At 39.7% G+C, this 27,807-nt stretch overlaps 3 protein-coding genes across 4 annotated transcripts in view; 2 read left to right on the top strand and 1 right to left on the bottom strand.

Moving 5' to 3' along the window:
- The first annotated feature begins 2,100 nt into the window (after window positions 1-2,100).
- On the top strand, window positions 2,101-3,911 carry LOC114246263 (salivary endonuclease). The gene has a single exon (XM_028178721.2). It carries the CDS (start codon window positions 2,618-2,620, stop codon window positions 3,824-3,826), a length of 1,209 nt encoding a protein of 402 aa, XP_028034522.2. The 5' UTR covers window positions 2,101-2,617; the 3' UTR covers window positions 3,827-3,911.
- Window positions 3,912-5,604: 1,693 nt separating this feature from the next.
- On the top strand, window positions 5,605-14,560 carry LOC114246284 (uncharacterized). Its single transcript, XM_028178749.2, has 3 exons — window positions 5,605-5,867; window positions 10,273-10,802; window positions 13,018-14,560. Exons 1-3 carry the CDS (start codon window positions 5,856-5,858, stop codon window positions 13,130-13,132), a joined length of 657 nt encoding a protein of 218 aa, XP_028034550.2. The 5' UTR covers window positions 5,605-5,855; the 3' UTR covers window positions 13,133-14,560.
- Window positions 13,016-27,807, bottom strand: part of LOC114246283 (alpha-N-acetylgalactosaminidase) — a 79,736-nt gene continuing 64,944 nt past the window's right edge. The window contains exons 4-10 of one of the 2 annotated variants that reach the window (XM_028178747.2): window positions 23,017-23,110; window positions 21,951-22,126; window positions 21,058-21,219; window positions 19,755-19,952; window positions 17,021-17,188; window positions 16,868-16,943; window positions 13,016-16,217 (exon numbers count right to left, since the gene is read on the bottom strand). In XM_028178747.2, the coding sequence (XP_028034548.2) occupies window positions 16,108-16,217; window positions 16,868-16,943; window positions 17,021-17,188; window positions 19,755-19,952; window positions 21,058-21,219; window positions 21,951-22,126; window positions 23,017-23,110 (984 nt within the window). In that variant the 3' untranslated portion in view covers window positions 13,016-16,107. The remainder of the gene's footprint in view (window positions 16,218-16,867; window positions 16,944-17,020; window positions 17,189-19,754; window positions 19,953-21,057; window positions 21,220-21,950; window positions 22,127-23,016; window positions 23,111-27,807) is intronic. The other variant, XM_028178748.2, reaches the window with a different exon arrangement.

The raw sequence follows: 27,807 nt of genomic DNA, 5'->3' as shown, positions 1-27,807 counted from the left end.
TTCTATGACCTCCCTTTGCATACCGCTTCAGTAGTTGGTTCGATTTTACCACCCTATTCTCTTTTAAATTATCAGTTAAGAAATTACCAGTACGTCTCTTATAGACTGCAAGTCCTAAGTCATCTTTTAAAATACGCGACATGGTTCTAGGTGCTATCTTCATCTCCCGAGAAAAAATATTTTGCTTTCGGACAGGATTTCTTCGAATTCTTTCCCTTTCTGCTTTGACCACCTTTTTCGTACGAACACTACGTGGACGGCCAGATCTTTTTCTTGCATTTGTCTCCATACCTACTTTGTGTAATGCAATCACAGCGATTCGGTTCTCTTTATCACCCCACTCCATTTTAATATCGCAAAATATTGTACAATGTATTGGCGCCAAAATGAGAAAACTCAATGAGCAATCATATAAAAATGACAGATTCCAAATTCAAATGTAATATTTTGTTTATTTTTAATTGTAACAGTATTTATGGCCAGACTAAGTAAATAAACATACATAAAACAATAACCTAAATACAAATAAAGTGACTTATGACGACGCTTGTAGCTGAAAATAAGTATTGTACTTTTTGAAGAAGCATGTTGCTGATAACTCTATTTCTATAATCTGACGAAGCATGTTGCGGATAATAACATGCACTTTTAGGTTAGGATTATTATGTTCTTTTTTTTATAATAAATAACTATTGAAATTTAAAAAAATTAAAGTGACAGGAAATGTTTCTTCATTTGACTCTTAAAAACTTCTAGAGAGGAACTGGCACGAATAGGTTGAGGGAGAGAATTCCATAATCGCACTTGTAATAATGATTCATTTATTTATTATCCAATTAGTAACGTACATCAGAATTTTTGTCGCATTCTCAGCAAATTCTTCCGTGACCTTCGCGTATTGTAGACTACGCGAGCGTGTCAGCATAATGGCGATGAAAATAATATTTTATAACAAATTAGACGTGTCCAATGGATTTGAGAGGAAATATCTATTTTTGTACATTTATTTTAAAACGTTCCACAATGAAGTCGTCGTGGCCTAAAGGATAAGACGTCCGGTGCATTCGTATGTAGCGATGCACCGGTGTTCGAATCCCTCATGCGGGTACCAATTTTTCTAATGAAATACGTACTTAACAAATGTTCACGATTGACCTCTACGGTGAAGGAATAACATCGTGTAATAAAAATAAAAAACCCGCATAATTATAATTTGTGTAACTACTGGTGGTAGGAAGGACCTCTTGTGAGTCCGCGCGGGTGGGTACCACCACCCTGCCTATTTCTGCCGTGAAACAGTAATGCGTTTCGGTTTGAAGGATGGGACAGCCGTTGTAACTATTCTGAGACCTTAGAACTCATAATAATATCTCAAGCTGGGTGGCGGTATTTACATTCTAGATGTCTATGGGTTCCAGTAACCACTTAACACCAGGCTTGCCGTCCTTGGGCCCGCGGTTGGCAGTCGCGGACCAGTTCGACATAAACCGCGCGCTCCATAGACGCGGGGACCTCGAAGGAGGTTCAGCCCCAGACCGGAAAAAATGCTCTTGAAATTGGTCATGTCTTGTGGAAAATTATCTACTGGGATTTCAATTAGATTGCCAATTGCTTAATTCAGAAGAATCCTTTTTTTTTTTAAAAACGTCTGACACCTTGAACGCTGACAAATTAACTAGCCTTTCTAGCCACTATGAGCATTCGTGAACACTACACGTTTGTTAAAATAAATTCGTTTAAAAATAAAAATAGGCCTACCAATCTATTTTTGCAAAATAATTTGGCTTCATACAAGTAATATGAAACGTGTTTAAAAATATAATTGTGATCACTTGAAAAATAATCTCTACGTGATGATAATTGTACACTGCGTGAGTGTTTGGTGATGGCCTCTTAAAAAAAAAGTATAACGGTGGCCTTATCAAGACTAGACACGTACATTTTTAAGATCAGTAAGTAGTCAATCTAATCGATCAATCCAACTTTAGGTCTTATATAATAATAAAAATAAAAAGAAGGAAACCAAAGGAAAAAGTAAAAAAGAAGAAAAGAAAAAGAAAAGGACAAATTAATAAAATATATAAACCTGGCCCACGAGACTACCGCCATCAGCGTCAATCTATTTTTTAAAGTTAGTGTTTTAAAAAAATTGTATTTTTGATACCTTTTAAAAAAAATTGTATAATTAATAAGATTTCAAATAAACATAGTATAATAATAATAACAAATCTTTATTTCAGAAATACCATATGTAAAATAAATAAAACTAAATTAATTGTGCGGCGAATCGAGAAGTCCACGTCCATTAAACTATCTACTTCAAAAAAATTTGAAAAACAAAACCAAAAACATCAATTTACTGCAATTTACTACTGAAGTATGTTTAAAGGTCTATGCAATTTACCAATTTAATATGTAAATCCCATTGAAGTAAGGTCTATGGTAAATCTTTCATCATTTTGACATTGACATTTATGACATACGTCAAAAAAATTTATAGTAAAGTAATTTCAAATGCATAAAAAACAAATTTAGATTAAAATAACAAAATCTTCAAGTATCCAACGAGATATAGCTAAAGTAAATACTAATCAACCAATGAATAAATAAATAAATTATGATCCTAAAATATCTGATGATGATATTGTGCGTGTTTAACGTAAAACCTGGACAAAGATGCATTTTGAATTCAAGACGAGACTTCGGTCAGCCTCTCCCTGTAATTATTCGCAATGGCAGGCTCCTAGAGCCCACAGACAAATACGGAAACGTTGAAATAGACAATGGGGAAACTCTGACTTTAAGCTGCGGAGAGTCGAGAGTGAGGCATCCAAACGCGAACAAGCATTTCGAAGTTGCGACGGTCACGTGCCAGGGCGGTGATACGTTTACGAACAACGATTGGATCACAGCGCCCTCTAGCTTCTTATTTTTCTCGTGTGATATTCCCCCGGTATACAAGAGCAAGCGTACAAATCGGACCTGTCACAATAATAACAAGATTTTTGAAGTCGGCTACCCAGTCCGCGACGATTTCTACCCAATTTACGAAACCTGCTTCGACGAGTGGCGTCTCACCCCCCTTTATTCTGTTTACACGCAGAAGCCTTATAACGCTCAGTTCCAGCAACACGTCGAACGGCCCTACTTCGTTGAAGACGACGCGTATCGTCACTTGTCTGTGTTCAAACTATTCTCGCCTAGAGGCTTAGAGGCTGCTGTTAGAAAACGTGTCGGCGGACACGCTGCCAATGACTACATTACCGCCGAATCATTTCTGTCTAGAGGACATTTAGCAGCTAAAACCGATTTCGTATACGCGTTTGGGGAGAGAGCGTCCTTTCATTATGTCAACTGCGCCCCGCAGTGGTACGGTTTCAATAGCGGAAATTGGAACACTTTGGAAGTGGATTTGAGGAACCGCGTCCACGCAGCCGGCTATGACACCGTTATGTACACCGGCACGTATGGCGTGATGGAACTACTCAACAGCTCTGGGAGTACGGTGGACGTGCATCTTTACGACGACGTAAACAACAATCCGCTGATACCGGTGCCGCTATATTTCTACAAAGTCGTATACGAGCCGAGCTCTAAGCGCGGTACAGCATTTGTCGGAATCAACAATCCATTTTACAGTTCTGTCAGTAGAGAGAGCGTGATTATCTTTTGCCCTGATCAATGCGCTAATAACACCCAATTTTCATGGTTGACTTGGAGTCCTAGAACAAAATCTGAGGGAATCTGCTTCTGCTGCACGGTGGAGCACTTTAGGCAAGTCATTCCACATTTACCACCATTCGAAGTGACCGAATTGTTAAGTTAGCTTTGTGTGCTGCGAGTTATTTGGATCTGAATTCAATTTGAATTGGGTTTGGAAAATGTGTAGTGGAATGACTAATTAAATAATTTAATTATTGAAATGATTATAAGGACGTGTATGAGAAATAAATTGTAAGAGTATATAAATAAAGAGTATATAAATTGTAATAATAATGCATAAGTCATACTTTTTTTCCTACTTATTCGCTAGTAGCCTAAGAGGCTATCCCAGCCACGCCCGGACGGGTAGGTGAGCTCAACCTGAGAGAATTTGCTAACATTAGCTCTAGCAAGAGCAGTGCTTCGCATATTGTTAAACCACTTAACACCAGGTTTGCTGTGAGCTCATCCACCCATATAACCGATAAAGAAAACTGCCCATGAACGTAACGTAAAAAAGTGATGATGGAATCATTTCAAACAATTCCTCAGAGCATTGCCCATGGAACATACGGTACAAAATACAGAGGGAACCGAAGTCCCTCCGCAGACCCAGAGGTTCCAAGCGATCCGTGAGAATGGGATTATCGACAATCCGTCTATTGTTTCTCTTTTAATGGAGATGCGAAATTTTTTAATCAATTGAATCATTTCATTATGTCCCAGATATTATACCTTACCGATACCTTCATCGTGGATGTCGTTTGTAAAGACAAGAACGTGCATATTTTGGAAAAGATATGGTATCTGCTCGCGGGATTGTAACTCTCTCTCTTCCTAGCTATTTATCCTACACGGTGGTGGGGTCAGCTTTCCCGATTCTACTCTTCCACCTAGCTCTGTCTTCGACATCCTCGTCAGCAATATTGCATTCCCTTTTGTCCTTCAGCACTACATCTTTCCAACTTGTCTTGGGTCTATCTCTATTGTAACCTCAGCATGATTTTGAGATTCGCCCCCTAAAGTGCTACAAGAACGCACAAGATCTGCACGAACGCATGATTGCTTTTCAAGGGAAATATAATGTTAGTGCTTGATACTAAATGTTCTTACAAAAATTTTACGGGTTTTTACGATCTTACCCGCACGGGTAGATAGCAACGCCCCGCTTATTTTGGCGCCAAACATTAATCCGTCTCGGATCAGGCTTAGGAACCCCGGAAACCGTACTCATTCGCGAAGCAGCTACTCTTTAGTTGTTAGGGCTCCTTCGGAGGCGCTCAGGCAGCTGTTAGCAAATCCCACCCCTTCTGGCTGAGCCTTTGCTCGCCCACCTGTCCTGGTGAAACTGGAAAGGCCTCCGGGTCACCAGTGAGCTTTTAATCATAACAAAAAACCGTCTCGGAGGCATTTGAGGGCCAGTAACTTCTAAGCATATAAGTCGTGATCTCGTTTCGGCCTAAAATACGGCATATACGGACTAAATTACTAAATTTATGTATATACAGGGTGTCCCACAGAGAATGAACAATCCTGAAGCACCTTACAGTAGAGCTATTGGGGACTCAAAATAAAAAAATACCAAATTTCATGATTAAAATTTAGGTTCCGATTAACTTTTATAAAAAATTACACTAGCTACTCATACGATTTCCTGCATATTCCATAGTATAGTCCATGTAGAATATTATAATACCAAAAAGCCTATGGATTTCATTTATTTGTAGCTGTGGTATATTCCAGAAACGCACAGTAGTATGGAAAATATAATATTATATATGTTTTTAAATACGTAATTTGGGTACTACTTGAGATATTTTTTTTTGTGTCCCGAATAGCTTTACTATGAGGTGTTTCAGGATTATCCATTCTTTCTGGGACATCCTGTATATAGTAACGAAGTAGTACAGAGATGTGGACACCAGCTACAAGCTCAGGCGCTATACCAGTAACTTCCTAAATAAACTACCATTGTAGATAATTAACGCGACATTCGCACGACATGACGAACTAACTAGTCTGCTCATAGTCGATTGGGTAATGATCAATTACCGATTATGAACAGAAAATTACAGTAATTCATTCCTGTGTTAACGTTGTTTGAACGAAGCTCAGTCCTAACTGATCCTTTGTTGGATGCGGTGTGCTTCAAAATGCATTTTGTGGTGAGTTTTATTTATTTATTTAAAACTAGCTGACCCGGCTAACTTTATTCCGCCTTAGAGGCAATAAATGAGCAGACTTTTGATTTTATCAAGATAAATTTTTTATTGGGATGATTTTAATGTATATTAAAAAAGCAATATTTTAATGATTCTTTATTGGCCATGTATTTGAGTTGTTATTATTATTATATTTTCTTGTTCTTCTTCAGTCCTTTCACTCGCAATGTTTCGAACCTCTAGTTGCATTACAGCTTCGCATGGAAAGATTTGATCGTGTTGGTCGCGGCATGGCTTTCTTAATGATTGCCTATCTCGGCCCAATAAGCTAATAGAAACTCGAAACAAACAAATTTTCAGCCAAATAAGTTCAGCCGTTCTTGAGTTATAAATAGTGTTGTAACTAACACGACTTTCTTTTATATATATATATATATATATAAGATATGTTTGTGTTCAGTTCTAAATTAAGTATACAATGATTTCACTCAATGTCACGCTCAGATCAATAAACTGTTTTGAAATAATGATAAACACATTTTTTTTTATTGCACATGGTGTGTGGACGAGCTCACGGCCCACCTGGTGTTATTTAGTTACTGGAGCCCATAGACATCTACAACCCAAATACCTCCAGCCACCTTGAGATATGAGGTCTAAGGTGTCAGTATAGTTACAACGGCTGCCCCACCCTTCAAACCGAAACGTTTCGAACACCGTTGCATCGTTAGATACGAATGCACCGGACGTCTTATCCTTTAGGCCACGACGACTTCAAATATATTCAATAGGTACCTATAATAGCCGGCAAACTTCTTGAGCATTTGTTGACGTAGTGGGGGTAAGTTTGCGCATGGTACACTCACGTGCAAAAACATTATTTACTCTGCGTCATAATGCAATTAAATTATTAAAATCAACATATGTATTTATTTATATATTTATTAGAACATCAACAAAAAATATAGGTTAATAATTGTAATAATTTAATCTTGGGGTAAAATAGATATTCCTTCTATTAAGTCAAAACTAGAGCTGTTGCCAGGTCTTCGTTCAGTTGAAGCGAAGCTGGTATTTGTAATTTTTTTTTCGTTATCATAATCTTGACCATTATCATCATCACTGTTTTCATCACCCGAGTCGCCATCATCGTGATAAGTCGACATAGGGCTCATCGGTGTAGTTTACGACTCGGTCGGTTCGATCTTCTTTTTTGTCTATAATTAATTATTTTTTGAAGATATTCGATTCGTAGTAATCGAATGTTACTTTTTTCAATTACCAGCTTCCGATTATTTTCTGTTTTTTTTTTTCCATCTGAAGCCTAGCTCTTTCATAATTCCGAGCCATTAAAATGTATATCTTCTTTAAAATTTTCGAAGCCTTTCTACGGTACGGAGTTTCGCTGCTTGTTATGTAGTTATTATGATTACATCTTTTTATTACAGATTGAACGAAACTATCCATTCCGGTAACTTTCTTCTTCCCTGATCTTTTCTTACCCGGAGTCCCAAGCACGATGAGCAAGCCAGAGCCTTTAGCTTCGTTAATAATGCACCTAACAGTACTCACTGATGTTTTTGTTGCTTCCGAAGTCCGTTTTACTTTTTCCATAATATCATTCTTCCTCTGTTTTATAATGAAGCAATATACGTCGTACACAATTTTTCTACCCTTTCTTTTGAATACTACACCAGTTTGTCGCGGCATAGTGTATTTTTTATAAAAAATCAACAAACACTCAACAAATAGCAATGGCAACAAAGTCAACAAGCAATTATAACAAAATATAACTTAACGATTATTAATCGTTAAGTTATATTTTTCACTGTACGCAAGCGTACTTTTGGGAGCAAGCGGAACGAAGGCGCGGTGCGGTACGCAAGGTTCGACTGATCTACCAATAACGCGCTCGATACGATTTCCCCTGCCGTCGCGCCTCACCCTCACCACCAAAGTGATCTAAAATTCGGTTCTGCGCAGTCAAGGTCATTTGCTCACGATGTTTGCCGGTTACTATACCTAATCGTTGAAAGTTGAATAAACTCACGCAATCAGTATTATCTAATAAATGACATTGGCTCTTGTCATCTAATAATTAATTTCGACCGTTTAATATGATTCACAGATTTTAACTAAACAGCTTTGTAATTTTAAGTTCTGCTTGTGTTATCGGAAATTGAGTCTAGTGCCGTTAAGAAATTCAAGAATCGACGATTAGTATAAAATATATAAAGAAAATTTCATGCCAATCAGTTAAAAAATTGAAGTACAATCAATAATAATGTTTTAATATACGCAAGTATGCAAAGCCAGATTTAAACTTAATACCACTCCTGGGAATCGGAAAAAAATCCGCCCCAGTACTGGGACTTTACTTAAACTTATATGTAGTTGATATTTTTTATTTTTCAAAATTAAAATAACTGATTTATTGCGGAAACTTTGTTAAATGTTATATATTTCAAAAAAATAAATAACTTTTTTTTTCTAACAATTTTGGCACCAAGGGTAATTCATAATTATATTACATTTAAAAAAAAACTAATTATATTTTTTTAATTCCAGAAAATAGAAAAAATCGATTATCATTTGAAATCTCCAAGGCAATAAGTTGATTAAATCACTTTGATTATTCATTTTTGCCAAATGTGCCAGAATTATAATTCACAAATAATGGATTAATTGAATTTCTTGAATTAATCAATTAAACAGAAAATCATTAATTAATAGAATTAATTATTATAATTATATTAAGCAATCTTGATAGGACTAAAAATATTTTTTCCCACTTTCCAAATTTTGCCGCCCTAGTCACTTGTCCCGACTGCCCCTAGTGTAAATTCAACACTGCAAGTATGACCACGTGTCTACTTATCACCCTCAAATAACTTTTCTCCCATAACCTCAGCGTCTCAATCTACATGCTCTTACTACACTTTGCTCCATACTGACGGGCCCAATTCCTCCCTCATATTTGACACGGTACTTTAAATATTAGGTCTTTACCTACGAAATTGTAAGCAGAAAGTTAAACTTTTTTTTAAATTTACGAGTATTTCTTTCATTAATAATATACACCCGTAGTATCGATGCATTGCAAAATAAATTAACATTAATTAATTAGCATCAACAGACCGTTATGACTCTAGGTACTTGAACCATTGTACCATGGTTCACTTGCAGACTAAATTAAAATAATAATAATAATGCTTGGTTCGAAGTAAGTATCAGTTGAATGGAATATTTTAAAAGTAATCAACTGATAATTATTTTTAATAAATGTATCTTTTTATTTCATTGGTTTTGTTATTATATTGGGTTGTTGTTGTTGTCTTTTTTTTATTGCTTAGATGGATGGACGAGTTCACAGCCCACCTGATGAAGTGGTTACTGGAGCCCATAGACATCTACAACGTAAATGCGCCACCCACCTTGAGATATAAGTTCTAAGGTCTCAGTATAGTTACAACGGCTACCCCACCCTTCGAACCGAAACGCACCATTGTTTCACGGCGGAAATAGGCGGGGTGGTGGTACCTACCCGTGCAAACTCACAAGAGGTCCTACCACCAGTGAAAATAAAATAAATAAATTTGTCTGAAATAAAATAAATCATTCATACATTCATTCAATACGTACAACTCTAGTTTGGTGTGTCCGAATTTTCTAGTTCAATCTTTTCAGTTTTGGAATTCAGTTCCTCTTAATGATGGCCTAACTTTCAAAACAAGGGCTCGGTGACTCCTGAACGAATTAGCAGGAACATCTTATAACGAAACTTGCAATCTTATTAAGTGTTGGAATTTTCTGTACAATATACCTACTATGTGTATTTTTGTCAGAATATTATGTAATAATAATATGTTATATGTACCCATATATGTATTATATACGTATGTATGAGTATATGAATGTATAAATTGTAAATTAAATTATTATATATACGGCATTATATGTAATGTGTTTGTATGTGTACCGCGTGCGTTTTGCTTTTACATATATAATAATATATTTTCAATCAATACTCTTCGATCCTCGAGCCCCGATTAAAGATCTCCCAGAGCGCTTTCTACACCACCCTTGGCTGACGGGTAGAGAAAGCCTTATTAAGTTCACCACTGTATCCTGATGCATAAAGTTAAATAAATAAATCTATACTTATTACTTATCTTAATACATATAAATCACGTGTCACGTTGTTTGTCCGTGATGGACTCCTAAATTACTTAACCAATTTTAAATTAAATTTCCACACCGTGTGCAGTTTGATCCAACTTGAAAGATAGGATGGTTTTTATTTCGATTAATATATTTATTAATTAACAATAAAAATTCCTAGGTCCACACGGACGGAGTCGCGTGCAAAACCTAGTAAATAATAAAATTGTTTTTTATTTATTTACAGATACTTATATGTGTTTTTGCACTTACTGTACATGCAGCTGTCATCGATCGCGGTCTTCAAACACAATTGAACATGAATCGAGAAGTGAATAAGACTGAAACTATTATTGATGATAATGCTAGTAATGTTTTAAAAGGAAGCAATAATGAATCTGACAGTAAAGCCGAGTCACGTGATGTGTTAAAACCAAGGAGCCCCAAGAATATTGAAGACGGCTTAAGTCGAATTGAAACCATTGATTTTGGTAGCACAGCGGGAGTGGTTAAGGAGTATAATGGAGAAGCCGTTGTCGAAAAACCCACCGATCGTTTGACGGAGGATATTAATGAAAAAGAAAACGAGTTTGAGCCTAAATCCAACCACGATTTCTTCGAAGGACCCTCGATCTTCCCGATCATAGACTGTCCAGAAAACTGCACTGAACTGGATTTTAATGAGTTCATATTCAACGAAGATATTCAAAGTAAATACAAGGATGAGTATTATGATGACGCGAACGATTTCTTTCTTGATGCGTCTCGATTTAAAAGGTGAGTTTTTATCAATTTAAATGTGCAATGATTTATTGTCAATACCGACGGTTTGGTCGTAGATTATCTGTTGTGAATACGATTTAGCGTTGCTCGTCATAGTATTGGTTTGGAAAAAGTGGTGAATAATATCTATACACGACGCCATACCACTTGTCTAAGCTGGTAGTCTTAGAAGATGATGCCAGCGTCACCGAGCTAGTAGGTGAGCTCACGGGATTCTAATCCGAAGACGTGGCTAACACTAGCCCTAGCAAGTGCAGTGCTTCGCAGAATCTACCACCGGATCGGAATCGTGACCCACTGAGAAGATCCGGCGAGAAACTCAGTGGGCTGTGTTTTAATTTACTAGCTGAGCCCTTCGTGGCAAGCGACGGGTTCGTCGAGAACGGTGACCGGGATAGTGACGTCTATCTTAATTTGATAATCTACGTGGGTCTATCTGCTTAGCAGTAAGTGGGCTTTTTTTTTTTTTTTTTTATGCTTGAAGGATTACTGGTGGCCCGGAGGCCTTTCCAGTTTCACCAGGACAGGTGGGCGAGCAAAGGCTCAGCCAGGAGGGGTGGGATTTGCTAACAGCTACCCGAGCGCCTCCGAAGGAGACCTAACAACTCAAGAGTAGCTGCTTCGCGAATTAATCTACTACCGGATCGGAATCGCGACCCGCTGAGAAGATCCGGCGAGAAACTCAGCGAGCTGATTCATGGGTTAGGTTGCACGGCGAACTCTTTGTCGAGTTCGACGAGTACGGTTACCGAGGTCCCTAAGCCTGCTCCTAGAGCTGAAGGCGTCTAGTGCAAAGGTTATTGGATCTGAGGGATCCGTAAGGACGTGTCTAGGGCGTCGACGGTGACTGGCTCCTGCATGATCAGGATTCGGGGAGTAGTCAGCGGCGGCTACGATAAGGCGATTATCATGACGCATAGCCTTATCGAAGTACCGTTCCGACGCTGACTTCATGTATTTCTGTATAGATTCGAGGCCCAGGTCGTCGTGTAGGTCAACGTTCCTCACGAACCACGGAGCTCCGACGGCTAACCTGCAAAAGCGGGATTGTAGAGATTGAAGGGTGTCTATGTGTGTGCGGGCCGCGTGAGCGAACACCACACTCGCGTAAGTCATGACGGGCCTTATGCAAGTTTTGTAAAGTGTCACCTTGTTCCGAAGGGACATTTTACTCCGCTTACAGATCATGGGGTAGAGTCTACCGAGAATAAACGCGGCACGGTCACGCACTGATTTTATATGCGGGCGGAATGTCATCGATGCATCCAGGGTAACGCCCAGGTACTTGACCTTCCTGGCCCAGGGTATGGATTGACTAAAGAGAGTAATCGGGGGTGAGTAAGTGGGCTATAACATCGACAAACTGTATAAGCTGTTATCAGAAGGAAGAAAAGCTCGTGCTATTGACTTTCCGACCTCATATCTCTTTATATTCTTATCAAGAAACAGTAACAGAAAGTAGACTAATGACATTGTTGCATGTGCTATATATAGTAGTATAATTTAAAATGATTATTGCAACATTTCAAATAATGTTAATGTTTACAGTTGAATCATTCGTTTGGTTCCTAGGAATATTATTTGATTCTTTGTTCATTGTTAATGTATACAGTAATTATTGTTCCGTATTGTTACTCATAAAATACGATTTAAAATTTATAATCTCGTAATTAGTTCATGTTACATAGAAATTGACTAGTATATAGGTATTTTGTTGAAAATTACTTCTAAAATTATAGCTTTTTTTTGGGCCGGGGATCAAACCTCCTTCGAGGTTCCAGCGCCTAGGGGGGAAGTGAGATATGTGGGACAGGCCCGCATTTCAGCAATAGAAATTAGCTGCATAACTATCTATTAAATATAATTATAGGCGTTGTTAGACCAAAAGCACTTTTCACTTAAATCTGTGCCAGTCTAATTGACGGGTTTTTTTTATTGCTTTGATGGGTGGACGAGCTCACAGCCCACCTGGTGTAAAGTTGTTACTAGAGCCCATAGACACCCACAACGTAAATGCGCCACCCACCTTGAGATATAAGTTCTAAGGTCTCAACTATAGTTACAACGGCTGCCCCACCCTTCAAACCGAAACGCATTACTGCTTCACGGCAGAAATAGGCAGGGTGGTGGTACCTACTCGCGCGGACTCACTTGAGGTCCTACTACCAGTAAAATAAGTTAATATAAGTTAGATTTTTTTCGTTTCCAGGAGTGTGAACATTATCGAGGAGGAGAATCGCGCGGTCACCGTTCCCAGCTACAAGATCTCCGTAAAGGATATGAAATTTAGCGATACTAGATCGTTCAACAATGTACATACTTAACATTTCCAAGTATTCTGGTCATACAATGTGAAGCGAGGGCCACAAAGCCTTCATTGTTCTTTTAACAGTGGACCAATTAATGTCTTAGTCGAAGGCATAATTAAAATTACATTTAAAATTTAATCTCGCGTTTTTTATTGGACGCCATTTTGTTTCTGACGTTTTGAAAACTTTACAATTTTCGCGCGCTCGTTGTAAATAATTGTTATTCTAATATGACGCTTTTATAGCTTCAAGGAGGGCCGTGGGGGATTTTGTATACCAGATATTCATCATATCAATAAACATGGACATGTACGGAAACGGATACGACGACATTAAAATAAATATGTAGAACTTTTTGGCGGGAACACGAAGAACGAAATGGTGTGATTTTTTTTTCTGTTAATTCAGTATTACATAAGGTTTAATTGTGTGTTTCAATGTGCTTCTGTGAAAGTGCGCGAGTATGGAAAAATTAAACGAATTCATTAACCATCATTTTACTGATAAATTTAATTAATTTTAGCATAAAAGTCAGGGAATTTTGTTATTGTATACCTCATAAAAAAGCCATATATATTATGATATTAGTGTTAAGAATTCTTGTACGTGTTTGCATTTTAAGAGGCTTGAAAAAATATTATTATTATTATGATTACCGAGACTTTATTTCAATTCATTCATTTAATTTCATTCAAATTGTTTAAAGTCTTAATCAACTTCATTTCATTTTGCATCTCATTCTCGTACAAGTAAAACTTAACTATTAAAACGAAATTTAGCGTAAAATATTCAAGAATAGGACTTGAGCATGACTCTCAACACACACACATGACACAGCTCTATCTAATCGCCTCGAATAGAGCAGGACAGGTATATTAAATACATTACTACTCCTCCTACTGAAAACGTCCGTGTCCAATAAAACGATGAAATCTTTTTTCTTTTCTTAATCGCTAAGCCTATGGAGCAATTATAGCTATACTCACGAACTGAACACGGAACCTGTATTTTGTATTCTCGTTCGTAACTGGCATTATCAGACGGGTCGGCTTAGTCCCTGGCATTGCTGATGTCCATTAGTAACCACTCATCATTGGGTAGGCCGTATGAATCGTCTACATAGGCACTCTTAAAAAATCTTTTTTTTAAAACGCAAAGCTATTTTGTTTTATTTTTATCACACCTATGGCTGTGTTATTTTATTTTACTGTATTTACGTGGATATCGGAGCCTTTATACCTAGCAAGATGCCGACAAGTCACTTATTTTGATGCATGAGGTCGACCATCCCATGCTTAATTGTAATCTTCATTATCGACTTAAAATGTAATGTAGATTAAGCATTTCTTTAAACCTACTTGTAGAACAACTTAAAATCTATCTCTTTATAATTCTAATTTAGTTAAATAAAAATAAAACGAACAAACTGTACTTAAATTCAAATTCATTTTTATTATTATTTTTACTACATAAAAATTCTTAAAATTTACGTGTACCTAAAATGTACAAATCTTAAAATCTAGGTACGAAGTAATGGCAAAGTAAATAATTACAATAATATACGAATTAAGGCCTAATCGTACCACAAAATATATATTTTTCTGGTATGGCCACCCTCCTTTAAAAAAAAAAAACATTTTTGCTTCGTCTTAAAAATAAATACCTACAAGTCGATGATTTGTTTCCCATTTTTTCTCAAAATAGCGTGATTAAAAAAACCTTCAATCTAAGTATAAATGTCACATCGAACTTCAAAATGTATAAAAATTTAATTTATCAAGTTAATGTAATTTAAAAAATATAATTGCATTATCTATATTATATTGCCATCAGCGTTTTATTCGCATTTAAAGTGATCTAAGAAGCATCAGTGAATTATTAAGGACAAATTATGGGCCAATAAATATTAGAAAAATGAACAAACTAATTTTTTTATCAACTCATAAGATTTTAGTATTTTTAGGCCTTAACCGTTCACACTTATAAGGATGAAATATAAATAACATGTCGTTTGTAGGCAAGAGACGTGTTAGGCGATGGTAACTATGTTGAGTCGCGGCACGTAGCGCGGGAAAGCGAAGTTTGACGTTTAACTTGTCAAATAACTTTTACAAAATGGACTCCAAAATTTACAAGTTACGATTGCCGCGGTGGTCACCCTGATATCGATTGATCCATTCAAGTTTTTAAAATACACTCACTGGCCGATTCTAGTGCACAAAAAAAAAGACTTTTTTTTTTCAAAATGGCATTCTATTTGAAATTCGAATCGGTTCGACTCATTCATTTATACCTAGTTTGGATTTGGATGGACTTAACAAGGGTAACACGGTCGCCCATTTCAGGATATTCGGTCAAAGTTTCGAATATATTATTGTTCAACGGCTAACCTCCATATATGTAGTAAAATTTGGCAACTGTTTCGCGGCAGAAATAGGCAGTATAGCTATACCTACCTGTTCGCTTTAAATCTACGATCTATGGATTGACAGAAATATAAAATGCCACTGGGTTACGGGCCTTAGAGTAAAAATAAGATATTCCAATGAATGCTAATGTTTCGCAAAATAGTTTGTAATCAAACTCGTTAACATAGAGAGCGCTAATTGTAATTTAATTTACATGATGAAACCGCGTTCGCTATCTAGATGGCGCTGTATCCGGTCAATAATTTTCATAAATATTTGCATGATTGCACTGAATTCCGTAGTGATTTTATTTAAAAATCTGAATAAAATTTGAATTTTTAAATTGATTTAAAAAATGATCGTAAACTTATATAGACCAAATAAAAAGTAAGAACTTGTAAACTTTAAATGATTTGTTCTTTAAAATTGTTAATAGAAAGTAAAACGAAAACTACACTACCTACTCAGATCTGAAAAATAATTTACATCACTGCCCTCTGTTAATCAAAAACTGTAACTCATCAAACCAATAACGCGTTATTTCATTTAGTACCGCAGGCGGGAGATAGATGGCGCTGTAACCTATTTCTTGGTCAGTCGGAACACGTCGTTGAGTGGCGTGTACGGAGTCCGCGTCGTTATCGCGTTGAAAGCGTAGCCCGGTTGCGCGTCTGCCCTCAAAATCACCACACCTGCAAGATGAATACGACAATGATAATTAGTATTATGGGAAGACCAGCTTTCAGGCAGCCCAGCGTCAAATGATCACTTATAAACACTATGGCACCTAGTGACCAGAGAGCAATAGGCAAGGTTTTTTTATATATTTTATTTGCTTAGATGGGTGGACGAGCTCACAGCCCACCTTAAGTTGTGTTAAGACAACGTAAATGCGCCATCGACCTTGAGATATAAGTTCTAAGGTCACAGTATAGTTACAATGGCTGTCCCACCCTTTAAGCCGAAACGGATTACTGCTTCACGGCAGAAATAGGCGGGGCGGTGGTACCCACCCGCGCGGACTCACAAGAGGTCCTACCACCAGTAATTACGCAAATTATAATTTTGCGGGTTTGATTTCTATTACACGATGTTATTCCTTCACCGTAGAAGTCAATTGTGAACATTTGTTGAGTACGTATTTCATTACAAAAATTGGTACCCGCCTGGGATTCGAACAACGGTACATCGCTCAACACGAATGCACCGGACGTCTTATCCCTTAGGACACGACGACTTCAAATTCCCACACGTGTCTTGACGAGGGCGACCAGAACACTTATTTCTATTGATCTTATAGCTTTTACGATTGCTTATATTATAGACGTAGGACGACACTTTCTACCTGAGGGGTTGACCTTGACCTTGATCTTCGTCTGCGGCGACAGCACGCCGTAATCCACGTCCTCGTACAGGTCCTGCGGGAGATATGGCAACGAGTGAGTCGTGTGGTCACCGTCGAGTCCCCCCCCCCACTGGGGCGGTCCTCACTCACCTCGACCCTGTAGCCGGTGGGGTTGCTGAGCCCCAGCTCCCTCAGCGTGACGGCGACGTCGGAGGGGGTCCCGTCCGTCCTCCTGTTGACGAAGGCCACGGCGTACGAGTAGAACTGACCCTGCTGGATGGGCAGGATGGGGCGGGACCAGATTTCGATGCCGCGGTGCTGGAACATAGAGAACGGTCGCGATTTTCAACTTTACTGGTGGTAGGACCTCTTGTGAGTCCGCACGGGTAGGTACAACCACCCTGCCTATTTCTGCCGTGAAGCAGAAATGTGTTTCGGTTTGAAGGGTGGGGCAGCCGTTGTAACTATACCATACTGTAACTAATACCTTAGAACTTATATCTCGAGGCGGGTGGCGCATTTACGTCATAGATGTCTATGGGCTCCAGTAACCACTTAACACCAGGTTGGCTGTGAGCTCGTCCACCCATCTAAGCAATAAAAAAAAACATAAAACTATTGTAGTGAAACTTCTAACGCGACTTCCAACAAGGTTGCGTTAAGCGTTTAACGCTACCATGGAATAGAAAGAGATAGAGTGAATGCGTGGCACTCGAACGCATGCGCGTATACCTTTTTTTTTTTTTTTTTTTTTTTTTTTCGGGCCGGGGGCCGAACCTCCTACGAGGTCCCCGCGCCTAGGGGGCGCGCGGGGTATGTGAGACTCAACGATCTGCAGGTGTTGAGAGCAGATCGCGGGCCCAAGGATTTTAGGGCCCACCCACTAAACGACTCCCCTGCACTCTTACACCCGACGTCCGATCTCCGTCCGGGGTCAGAACCCGTTCAGAGTAGGGGGGTTCCCGCGGTCAACACTACAACCAGACACGCGGCGCCACCCCGAGGACGCCCGACCGACGGGTCGTCGAGGCGATAGTCGACGACCAACGACGTCGGTCTCCGCGGTACGGCGGCCCTACCAGGCCGCCCGGGCGGTGCCGCTGGTGTTCCGGGATACCCCGCTGGGCCAGAACCAGCCTGCCGGGTCGGAACGCGATACACCGCCGACCGGGTTGCTCTTCAACAGTATGTTCGGCGACGACAGCGACGACGAAAATGCGGACCGCATCGCAGTCCGCAGCCGCCGACGCGCCGTCCCGTCCTCCTGGTGCCAGCGCGCTAGAGTGACGGTAGCGTGCGGCGCAGCCTCAACCCCCTTAGGTCGCCCCGTGACCATCACCGGGAGGAGACTGCCTCCTCATAGGGGCTGGAGCTGGACAAACGCCCTCCTCCGAACCCCGGCTCGACGGCGGCGACACGGCGCCGAGAGGGAAGAAGAGCTCTCCCTCTCCCGTTCCGCCGCCTCCTTCTGCGAGATGGTGGACTCGCAGAAGTCGAGCATCGCCTGCCAGGACTCGTCGCTGCCGAGCATCGTAGCCACGACGGTCGGAAGCGACAAGTCCGGTCCTATTTTTGCAACGAGGACGCGGCGCTGCTCCGCGAAAGCGGTGCAGTACGCGAGCGTGTGCTCCGCCGTGTCCTCGTTGCAGCCACTGCAGTGGTGGCACTTCGGCGTCGGCTCCCTCCGGGCGACGAGGTGCAGGTAGCGACCGAAACAGCCGTGTCCCGTGAGCACCTGCGTCGCTCGGAAGGTGAGACGTCCTCGGTCGCGATTCACCCAGTCCGAGAGGACCGGGCGGATCGCCTCGACAGTCCGTCGCCCGTAGGCGGGGTCCGCCAGGCGGCGAGACCACGCCTCGAGCACGGCACGCCGAGATTGAAGTTTCCGCGCTCGAACTTCCGCCGCGCCGGGACGCGGCTCCCCCCTGGAGCGGAGATCGCATCGCCACGCGTAATCCGCAGCGAGCGCCTCCGCTTCTAGGTCCCAGGGAGGCGTCCCAGCTAGCACGCACGCCGCCTCAAACGAGACGGTGCGGTATCCACGAACCGCCCTGACCGCAATCGCGCGCTGCGGACGTCGCAACGCCGCAACGTTGTCACGGGTCAGGGCGTGGCACCACACGGGAGCCCCGTACAGTGCCATCGACCGCACCACCCCCGTGTAGAGGCGGCGCACTACCACGTCAGGCCCCCCGACGTTCGGCAACAGCCGACTCAGCGAGCCGGCAGCCGCCATCAGTCGGGGACCTAATCTTTCAAAGTGAGCGCGGAAGCTCCAACGACCGTCCAGTACGAGACCGAGGTACCGCAACCCGGTTGCCTCGATCTCAACGCGAACGCCTCCGATCACGAGGTGGGCCCCCTGAGGCGGCGCTCTCCGGGCCCCGTGAAACAACAGGGCCTGGGATTTATCAAGCGCCACCTCCAGACCCAACCGTCGGATCCTGCCGATGACGAAGGCCACCCCCGCGCAGGAAAGACGAGCAGACTCGCGCAAATCCTTCCCCCGGGCCACGACCAAAGTGTCGTCCGCGTAGCAAACTAATGCGCGTATACCTGAAACAAGCCCGCGCGAGTGTTAGCAACGAGTAGCATTCAATATTTTAATGAAGTATTTAAAAAAATACATAATAATATGTATTCATTTTTCTATCTATAATTTAAAAAATATATAATATAAATGTTGAAGATGTCGCATCTCTTATACACAGCATTGCCTATTAGAAGAGCAACGTGATTTAAGGATGAAAAATGAAAAAAACCACATTAACCAAAAAAGAAGTTTCACTTCTTACACGCGCTCCGTTTTTTTTTAAAGGTTTTTAATCTCACGTTTTTTTTGTTATACCTTCCAGTAGAATAATGCAAAGGCCAGTTTGAGTACCTTGTAGATCCTCCTGCCCTGTATGCCGAGGGGGTCCTGGTCGACCTCGATGATCTTCCTGTTCTGCAGTATGGCCTTGTACTCCGGCCTGATGGTGCGCAGGTCGACGCTCATCAGCAGCGGCGCGGCAAGGATCGCCCACAGCGCGAACTGCGTCTTGCTCTGCTCGTACGATAGTCCAAAGTTGCCGACGATTAACTGTTTCGAAGAAGGCAATCCGGTTAGCTTATTTTTTGTTATTGCTTAAATGGGTGGACGAACTCACAGCTGACCTGGCGTTAAGTGGTTACTGGAGCTCATAGATATCTACAACGTAAATGCGCCACCCATCTTGAGATACAAGTTCTAAGGTCTGAGTATAGTTACAACGGCTGCCCCACCCTTCAAACCGAAACGCATTACTGTTTCACGACAAAAATAAGCAGAGCGGTGGTACCTACCCGCGCGGACTCACAAGAGGTCCTACCACCAGTAATTACGCAAATTATAATTTTGCGGGTTTGATTTTTATTACACGATGTTATTCCTTCACCGTGGAAGTCAATCGTGAACAATTGTTGAGTACGTATTTCATTAGAAAAATTGATACCCACCTGAGATTCGAACATCGGTGCATCGCCTCAACACGTATGCATCGGACGTCTTACCCTTTAGGCCACGACGACTTCAAGTCTCATAAGTGGACCCGGCATGTGGCGCTGCACTTAGTCTCTAGATTTTCCGAATTGCTTCCAAACAAATTCTGAATGGAGGGTTCGCATAAGAAGTAAGAAGTTTCACTTCGTTCACTTGCATTAAGTTGCACACACACCATTATTTTATATTAATTTTTTAATCTGTCAAGTTAAGCATTATTCGGATTCACTAAAAATATATTTATACAGGGATTCTGTTGTATCGCAGCTACGTTTTAAGGCGCTGTTTTGGAAAAGAACATACGTCTTATTACATAAATCGTCATGTTACAGTAGCGTTATATAAAATACAGGTCACGAACGCTGGTCATCGTTCTCGTCGAACCCGTCGCTTGCGACAAAAGGCTCGGCGACTAAACTAACCCATAGACACAACGCACTGAGTTTCTCGCCGGATTTTCTCAGTGGGTCGCGTTTCCGATCCGGTGGTAGATTCTGCGAGGCGCTGCTCTAGCTAGGGCTAGTGTTAGCAACGTCGTCAGGTTTGAGCCCCGTAAGCTCACCTACTTGTTAGGGTTACGCAGACACAGCCTCTCAAGGCTATCAGCTTAGGTAGGAAAAACAAAAAGTTATGTTACAATAGCGCTGTATAAGTAAAGGCCACGGACCATGTCGGGGTCGTTCCAGTGGCCTGGTCCAGCGTTGGGCACGATGACGTCTTGGTGGTTTCCATAGTAGTCTATGATAGACTCGACGGAGGCCCACGAGTCCTGGATGTCGTCGAAATTACGCCACAGATTGCAGTGCTCGATTATTGACGAGAAATTTGGCTGAAATAGAGCAAATAAATAAATAAGCAAATTAGTTAATTTATTAATTTATTTATGTACACACAAAAAATAAGACATAGTACAGAGTAATAGGAAAATGATGTACAAAGGCACTGCTTATTTCTTTAAGAAATCTCTTCCAGCAGACCTGCGAGAGGATTATGAGAATAATAATTAAATTTGGTCCGTTTGAAGATCACAATGTTTTTTTTATTATTATATACTCAAGCAGGTTCATCATAATTTCACCGCCGGTTCGCAAGGCGAGTTCCATCAATGAAGAGAAACTCGTTATTTTCTCTTTTCCAATATAATAATATATTTGTTAAATTACATAGTTTCGTTTTTGCGGGTTTGATTTTTGTAACACTAGTTTTTATTTTGTTTCCTTCACCGTGAAATTCAATCGTGAACATTTGTTAAGTACATATTTGATTAGGCAAAAATTGGCACCCGCCCGCGGGATTCGAACACCGATGCATCGCTAGATACGAATTCACCGGACGTCTTATCATTTAGGCCAACACAACTTCAATTTTTTTTCCTTTATTGATGCACAAAACAAATTACAACCATCGAAATTATAAGTTTTAATATTTAAAAACAATTTGGATTGCAATTCAAAACAGGTGCATATGTACATGTATATACAAACACATATATGCTTATATTATATTAGACTTCTGAGCTAGCCGATTTATGTGTAAGCTCTTTTAAAGCGTGGTTTGTACCTGTAGACCAGCGTAGATCTGATAGACGGGCCAACTACAGGAGTACACCATCTGACGACCGGTAAGATTGAGCTGTCTCCCGAACTCAGGGTAGCCGTAATCCATGTCCGTTGGCAGGGCGTAGCACCCGTCCAGCTTAACGTAGTCGACGCCCCATGAGGCAAAGGTTGTCGCATCTGTATACGAACACGATGTAAACAATGTTATTACTTGTAACCAGTGGTCCCCTGGCAGTCGAAATTCGACTATAATTAATTGAAATTTTAAGTTTGTACACTATTATGGTTCTATTGTGAAAGACTATAATCTATACTTTAGACAAATAATACTAGAGACAAACAATATATAATCTATTCTCAATTTGACCACAGACAATAAGTAATAAGAAAAGTTTGACAATAAACAAATAGTATGCATGCTTCTGTGTGTGTCAAATACATGGTAGTGTGTATAATGTTTTTTTTATTGATTTAATGTATTTTTTATGCGTAATATAAAAAATATTAACATTCTGCATTCTTTCTCTATATTGTCTATAAGTGTGGGAAATTTCATACAACCCGTCCGCGCAATTTTCGTAAAAAGGGGTACAAAGTTTTTTTTTTTCACGTATTAATATATAGATAACTTCGAACAAGTCACGCACGACTATCCGGCCTCAATTTAGGATTCCTTGTTTTATGGGTACTAAAGACTGATAAATATATGTATTCAAAGGACTTTAAAGGCTTCCAAAATGAAACAAAGTTCAGATTTGCGTCTATGTTATCGAGTGATATATTTCCAGAAATTAGCAATAATTGTTTTAGATCAACTTGTTCGGGTTCTATAGTACTATAATAAAGGAAATAACGTTGTGGTCATGTATAGGAAAATTGTTGTTGTTGCTATTTACCACGCGTAGATCTTCTACCGATACAAATAAATTAGATTTCTTGATATTATCGTGAGCGCGAATCAGGTTTTGTCGGTGTATAGATTAATCTAAAGAATTTCTGAGTATTTCAACTTTTTGTCAACATTTAAGTTGCTTGAAAACCATGTTTCGTTTTTAAGTCAATCTTACCTCCAGAAAGATGGCCGACGACTCCGGGGTAGCCAGCGCATGTGAAATTCCCATAATCTTCGTAAATGCCGAATTTCAGACCCTTGCTGTGTACCTAAAGAAAGAGATAATAATTAATTGCATTTTTAGTTCATTTGAAAGCAAACATTTTTACAAGGTAACACTTTACTTTGGAATTAATTTCCCTAAATGGATTTTTGTTTCCGTGTTTTTGTTCTTATGTTTACAGTCATATACAGCGTCTTGGCTATATATAAGGCCGAAGAAGTAGAAGCGGCCTTTTTTTTTTTTTTTTTATTGCCTAGTTTTGTGGACGAGCTCACAGCCCACCTGGTGTTAAGTGGTTACTGGAACCCATAGACATCTACAACGTAAATGCGCCACACATCTTGAGATATAAGTTCTAAGGTCTCAGAATAGTTACAACGGCTGCCCCACCCTTCAAACCGAAACGCATTACTGTTTCACGGCAGAAATAGGCGGGGCGGTGGTACCCGCCTGCAGGATTCGAACACCGTTGCATCGCCATATACGAATGCACCGGACGTCTTATCCTTTAGGCCACGACGACTTCGGCCTAGCCCGCATTTTCATATTCGTGCTTATACAATAACTAGCGACCCGCCCTGGCTTCGCTTCGGAAACTGTAATTTATTAATTGATTTCTCCACTATTTAATGGATGTTATTATACATATAAACCTTCCTCTTCAATCACTCTATCTATTAAAAAAACAGTATCAAAATCCGTTGCGTAGTTTTAAAGATTTAAGCATACATAGGGACAGATAGATATAGGGACAGAGAAAGCGACTTTGTTTTATACTATGTAGTGATGCAATTTATAACATATATAAATTTTGATTCAAAACCGGCCTACCCATAGTTTTACACATAGCTAACAAATGGATTTATAAATACATATTACTTTTGCGCGTAATATTTTTGCCTACAAAGCAGTGTAAAAGTAAATTCAAACCTCACTATCTCCATGCGAACTATGGTAAGCTTAAGCCACTTTTACGCTGACGGCCTCATATAACCTTAGCAATTTTTTTTTTAAATCTAATGCAATAATATAAAACTTAACAATAACAATAAAATGTATGTAAAAAAATATACAACACAATTCGTTTACGACTTCCGTCAATTAGTTCAGGTTTTAACAATAATTGATGTAATTTTACGATATCGGCTTACAAAAAAAAAAGGTATAATTTTTTATATTTTATAAAATAATACCACACGCCCTTGACGGTTGCCTGTTCCAAGTAATGCATAACGTAATAATAAAGAACAAGTAAGACACGGTACGTATAAAGTAAGGTTTATTGAGTTTATTTGATTTTCATGACCACACGAAGGCCTAACATAATTTAAAACAGTATATTTGTGTTAACAGCAAGGCATTTCGTTCAGAGTCTTAAAATGAGTCTTCAGAAACAGACAGCGGCTCAGACGTAGCCATGACAAGACAAATGTTTTAGAAATAAAAAGATATTGTAAGCAAACCAAAGCGACGCGACGCCATTAATGTAAAAAACCGGACATTTTAGGCGGGAAAGTTGATTCGTTTTACGAATCGCCTAACCTATAAAATTATGCACCATAATTAAATATTTGTCTACAAATTTGGCTACACCTTTATTATTAATTAAAAAAATCAATGCATAGGTATTATTTGTAATAAAACATGTAAAATATTTTTTTTATCAATCCACAGCAGTAAGTCGGGTACTAAGCGCGTAAACTTTAAATGTAATTTCGAAATGTTGCCAGAGTGATAATGACTAATCAAAAAGCAAGTTTTAGTAATATTTCCATTAATGAAAGTTCAAATGTTTGTTAATAACTAATTTCCAATAATACAATTTTAGACAATAAAAAGTTTAATGTACTGAGAAGTACATGTATCTTCGATTAATCTATTTTTTATTGCTTAGATGGGTGGACGAGCTCACGGCCCACCGGGCGTTAAGCGGGGTACCGGAGCCCGCCCCTCCTTTGCTCGCTCACCTGTCCTGGTGAAACTGCCTCCGGGCCACCAAAAATCTTTAAATCAGTTAAAAAAATCCGGAGCCCATAGACATCTACAATGCTGCCACCCACCTCTACCATTCTTTCCTACCCTGAGACATGAGTTCTAAGCTTAGTTTTTACAGTACAACGGTTGCGCCACCCTTCAAGCCGAACCGCATTATTGCTTCACAGTAAAAATAGGCAGAGCGGCGGTACCTACCCGTGCGGACTCACAAGAACTCTTACCACCAATAAAAAATACATTAATCGCACTGGCCCCAATACTGGATAATACAGTAAATACCTGCCTAAATGAATGTCATTGTTACGTAACATATTAAGCAAAAACATTAATAATATGATTGCAATCGTGATTCGTAGCTGATATTATATTGTTACAAAAGTAGTTCGTTAGCATTGACGTATCAAGGCCGACATCAATTGAATGCAACAGTTACTGTGTGAAATTGTATTTTATGATTACCCGACAAACCGGGCCCGCTTTAACGACCAATCTTTAACTTCGATCCGATCGCCACATCAAAGAACCCAATCTCTACGATCAACCCAGCGAAAAGCACAGCGGTGATATTTCAAAGGGGAAACTCTGCTACGTACACCTAAACGCAACTATACTGAGACCTTAGAACTTATGTTTTAAGGTGGGTGGCGCATATACGTTGTAGAAGTCTATGGGCTCGGGTAACCACTTAAAACCGGGTGGGCTGTGAGCTCGTCTAACAACTTAAGCAATAAATAAATAAAAAACTCCACACGGATTTCCTTCCGGTTTAGGAGGATGACTCTCACACCCCCGATCATCCTCTTCGACCATAACCATACCCTGGAACCACCACCAGTAATCCACTAACACAATAATCCTTCAGTCATAAAATATTCCAATCGTAAGTTTCTATCGTAAGATATATCAGAAACTAGTGTAACTCTTTGAGGCTATTAGTAGTGTGTGTGTGTGTTGTAGTCCTAGGGTACCCCGCTGGTACATAGGGCCCTCACAAGTTGTTTAGTAGCAGTAAATAGGGCTAAATAAATCAAATTCTACTTGGAAACGATCAAATAGGACGTCCCACCTCCCAACTATATCTCCCAGATGTGGCACTGTCCGCTTATTACTTGTTTTCTTCGATGGCAACAATTTGGCTCATATATAAGAGATATCAAAGAATCGCTTAACATGTGGATAAATTCAAAATAACTCCAAATTCAAACGAACACTTATGCCGTAAAGGTTATCGAAGTCTACCAGAAAGATGAGAAAGAATTGTGGCTAGCAATGAGTCAATACTTTCATTTGTAGACGTTTTTTCACTATCAAATTGCATTTTCATCTATACTAATATTATAAAGAGGAAAGATTTGTTTGTTTGTTTGTTTCGAATAGGCTCCGAAACTACTGGACCGATTTGAAAAATTATTTTTCCATTAGAAGCCGAGATTGTCCCTGATGAACATAGGCTACTTTTTTTATTTTATTTTTAATTTTTTTTTTTGGTTTCATGTGTGTTTTAATGTTCCCGAAGCGAAGCGAGGGCGGGTCGCTAGTGAATAAATAAAAAGCGAGAATTTAGTTGCGGAACTTATATTACCTACTAGAGGTCACGCAGTAGTCGAAATTCGACTATATTTAATTGAAATTGTAAGCTTGTACTCTATTAAGATTCTATTTTCAAAGACTATTTCATAAATCACAAATTTCGCCAAGACTACACTATAGAAAAATGTTAATAAAGACAAACAGTATTTAATCTATTCTCAATTTGACCACAGACGTCAAGAACAAAGGTTTGACAATAAATAAATAGTATGCATGCGTGTGTGCTCCAAATACATGGTAGTGTGTGTAATGTTTTCTTTATTGATTTAATGTATCTTTTATGTATTATTTAAAAAAAATATTAACATTGTGCACTTCTTCTCTATATTCTCTACTAATATATAATATAATAATATTATAAAGAGGAAAGATTTGTTTGTTTGTTTGTTTCGAATAGGCTCCGAAACTACTGGACCGATTTGAAAAATTATTTTTCCATTAGAAGCCGACATTGTCCCAGATGAACATAGGCTACTTTTAAAAAAAAAAAAAAATATTTTATTTTTTTGGTTTCATGTGTGTTTTAATGTTTCCGAAGCGAAGCGAGGGCGGGTCGCTAGTAATAATATTCTAAAGAGGAAAGATTTGTTTTTTTGTTTCGAATAGGCTCCGAAACTACTGGACCGATTTGAAAAATTCTTTTTCCATTAGAAGCCGACATTGTCCCTGAGGAACATAGGCTACTTTTTTAATTTTTTTTTGGAGTTTATTGGAGTTTACTCCTTTAGAATCGATTTACATATATAGGCCCGGGGTATGAAAATTATGGGGACCAAAATCGTACTAGCATGTCACACGAAATGCGTTATGCGCCTAGCATGTCACACGAAATGCTTTATGCGCCTGATTGGCTCCTGATTGCGTGATGCGTGCGCGCGCCAATCAGGAGCCAACGCGCGGCCGCGTTATCGCAGGTGACGCCGGGCTGCTGCGCCGGCAGTCCGCCACAAAGCCTCGTACTGATCGCGCGTTTCTCTCATTATTGTATTTTCATATATTTGTTAGTCGTTTGTTTTGTGTCTCGTTAATTTGTTAATAATCTGTTGTGTATCGTGTTGTCGTAATATAGAACTATTTCTCGTATTGTTTCGTTTAATTTTTTATATCCAGTAAACCCCAGTCGTGCGTCGGAGCGGACACACACACTTTTTTTTTAAT

Source organism: Bombyx mandarina, chromosome A1 (genome assembly GCF_030267445.1).
Source record: "Bombyx mandarina strain Sakado chromosome A1, ASM3026744v2".
Classification (NCBI taxonomy): domain Eukaryota; kingdom Metazoa; phylum Arthropoda; class Insecta; order Lepidoptera; family Bombycidae; genus Bombyx; species Bombyx mandarina.
The sequence above is the reverse complement of the archived record's forward strand: the minus strand, read 5'-3'. Positions and strand labels throughout refer to the sequence as shown.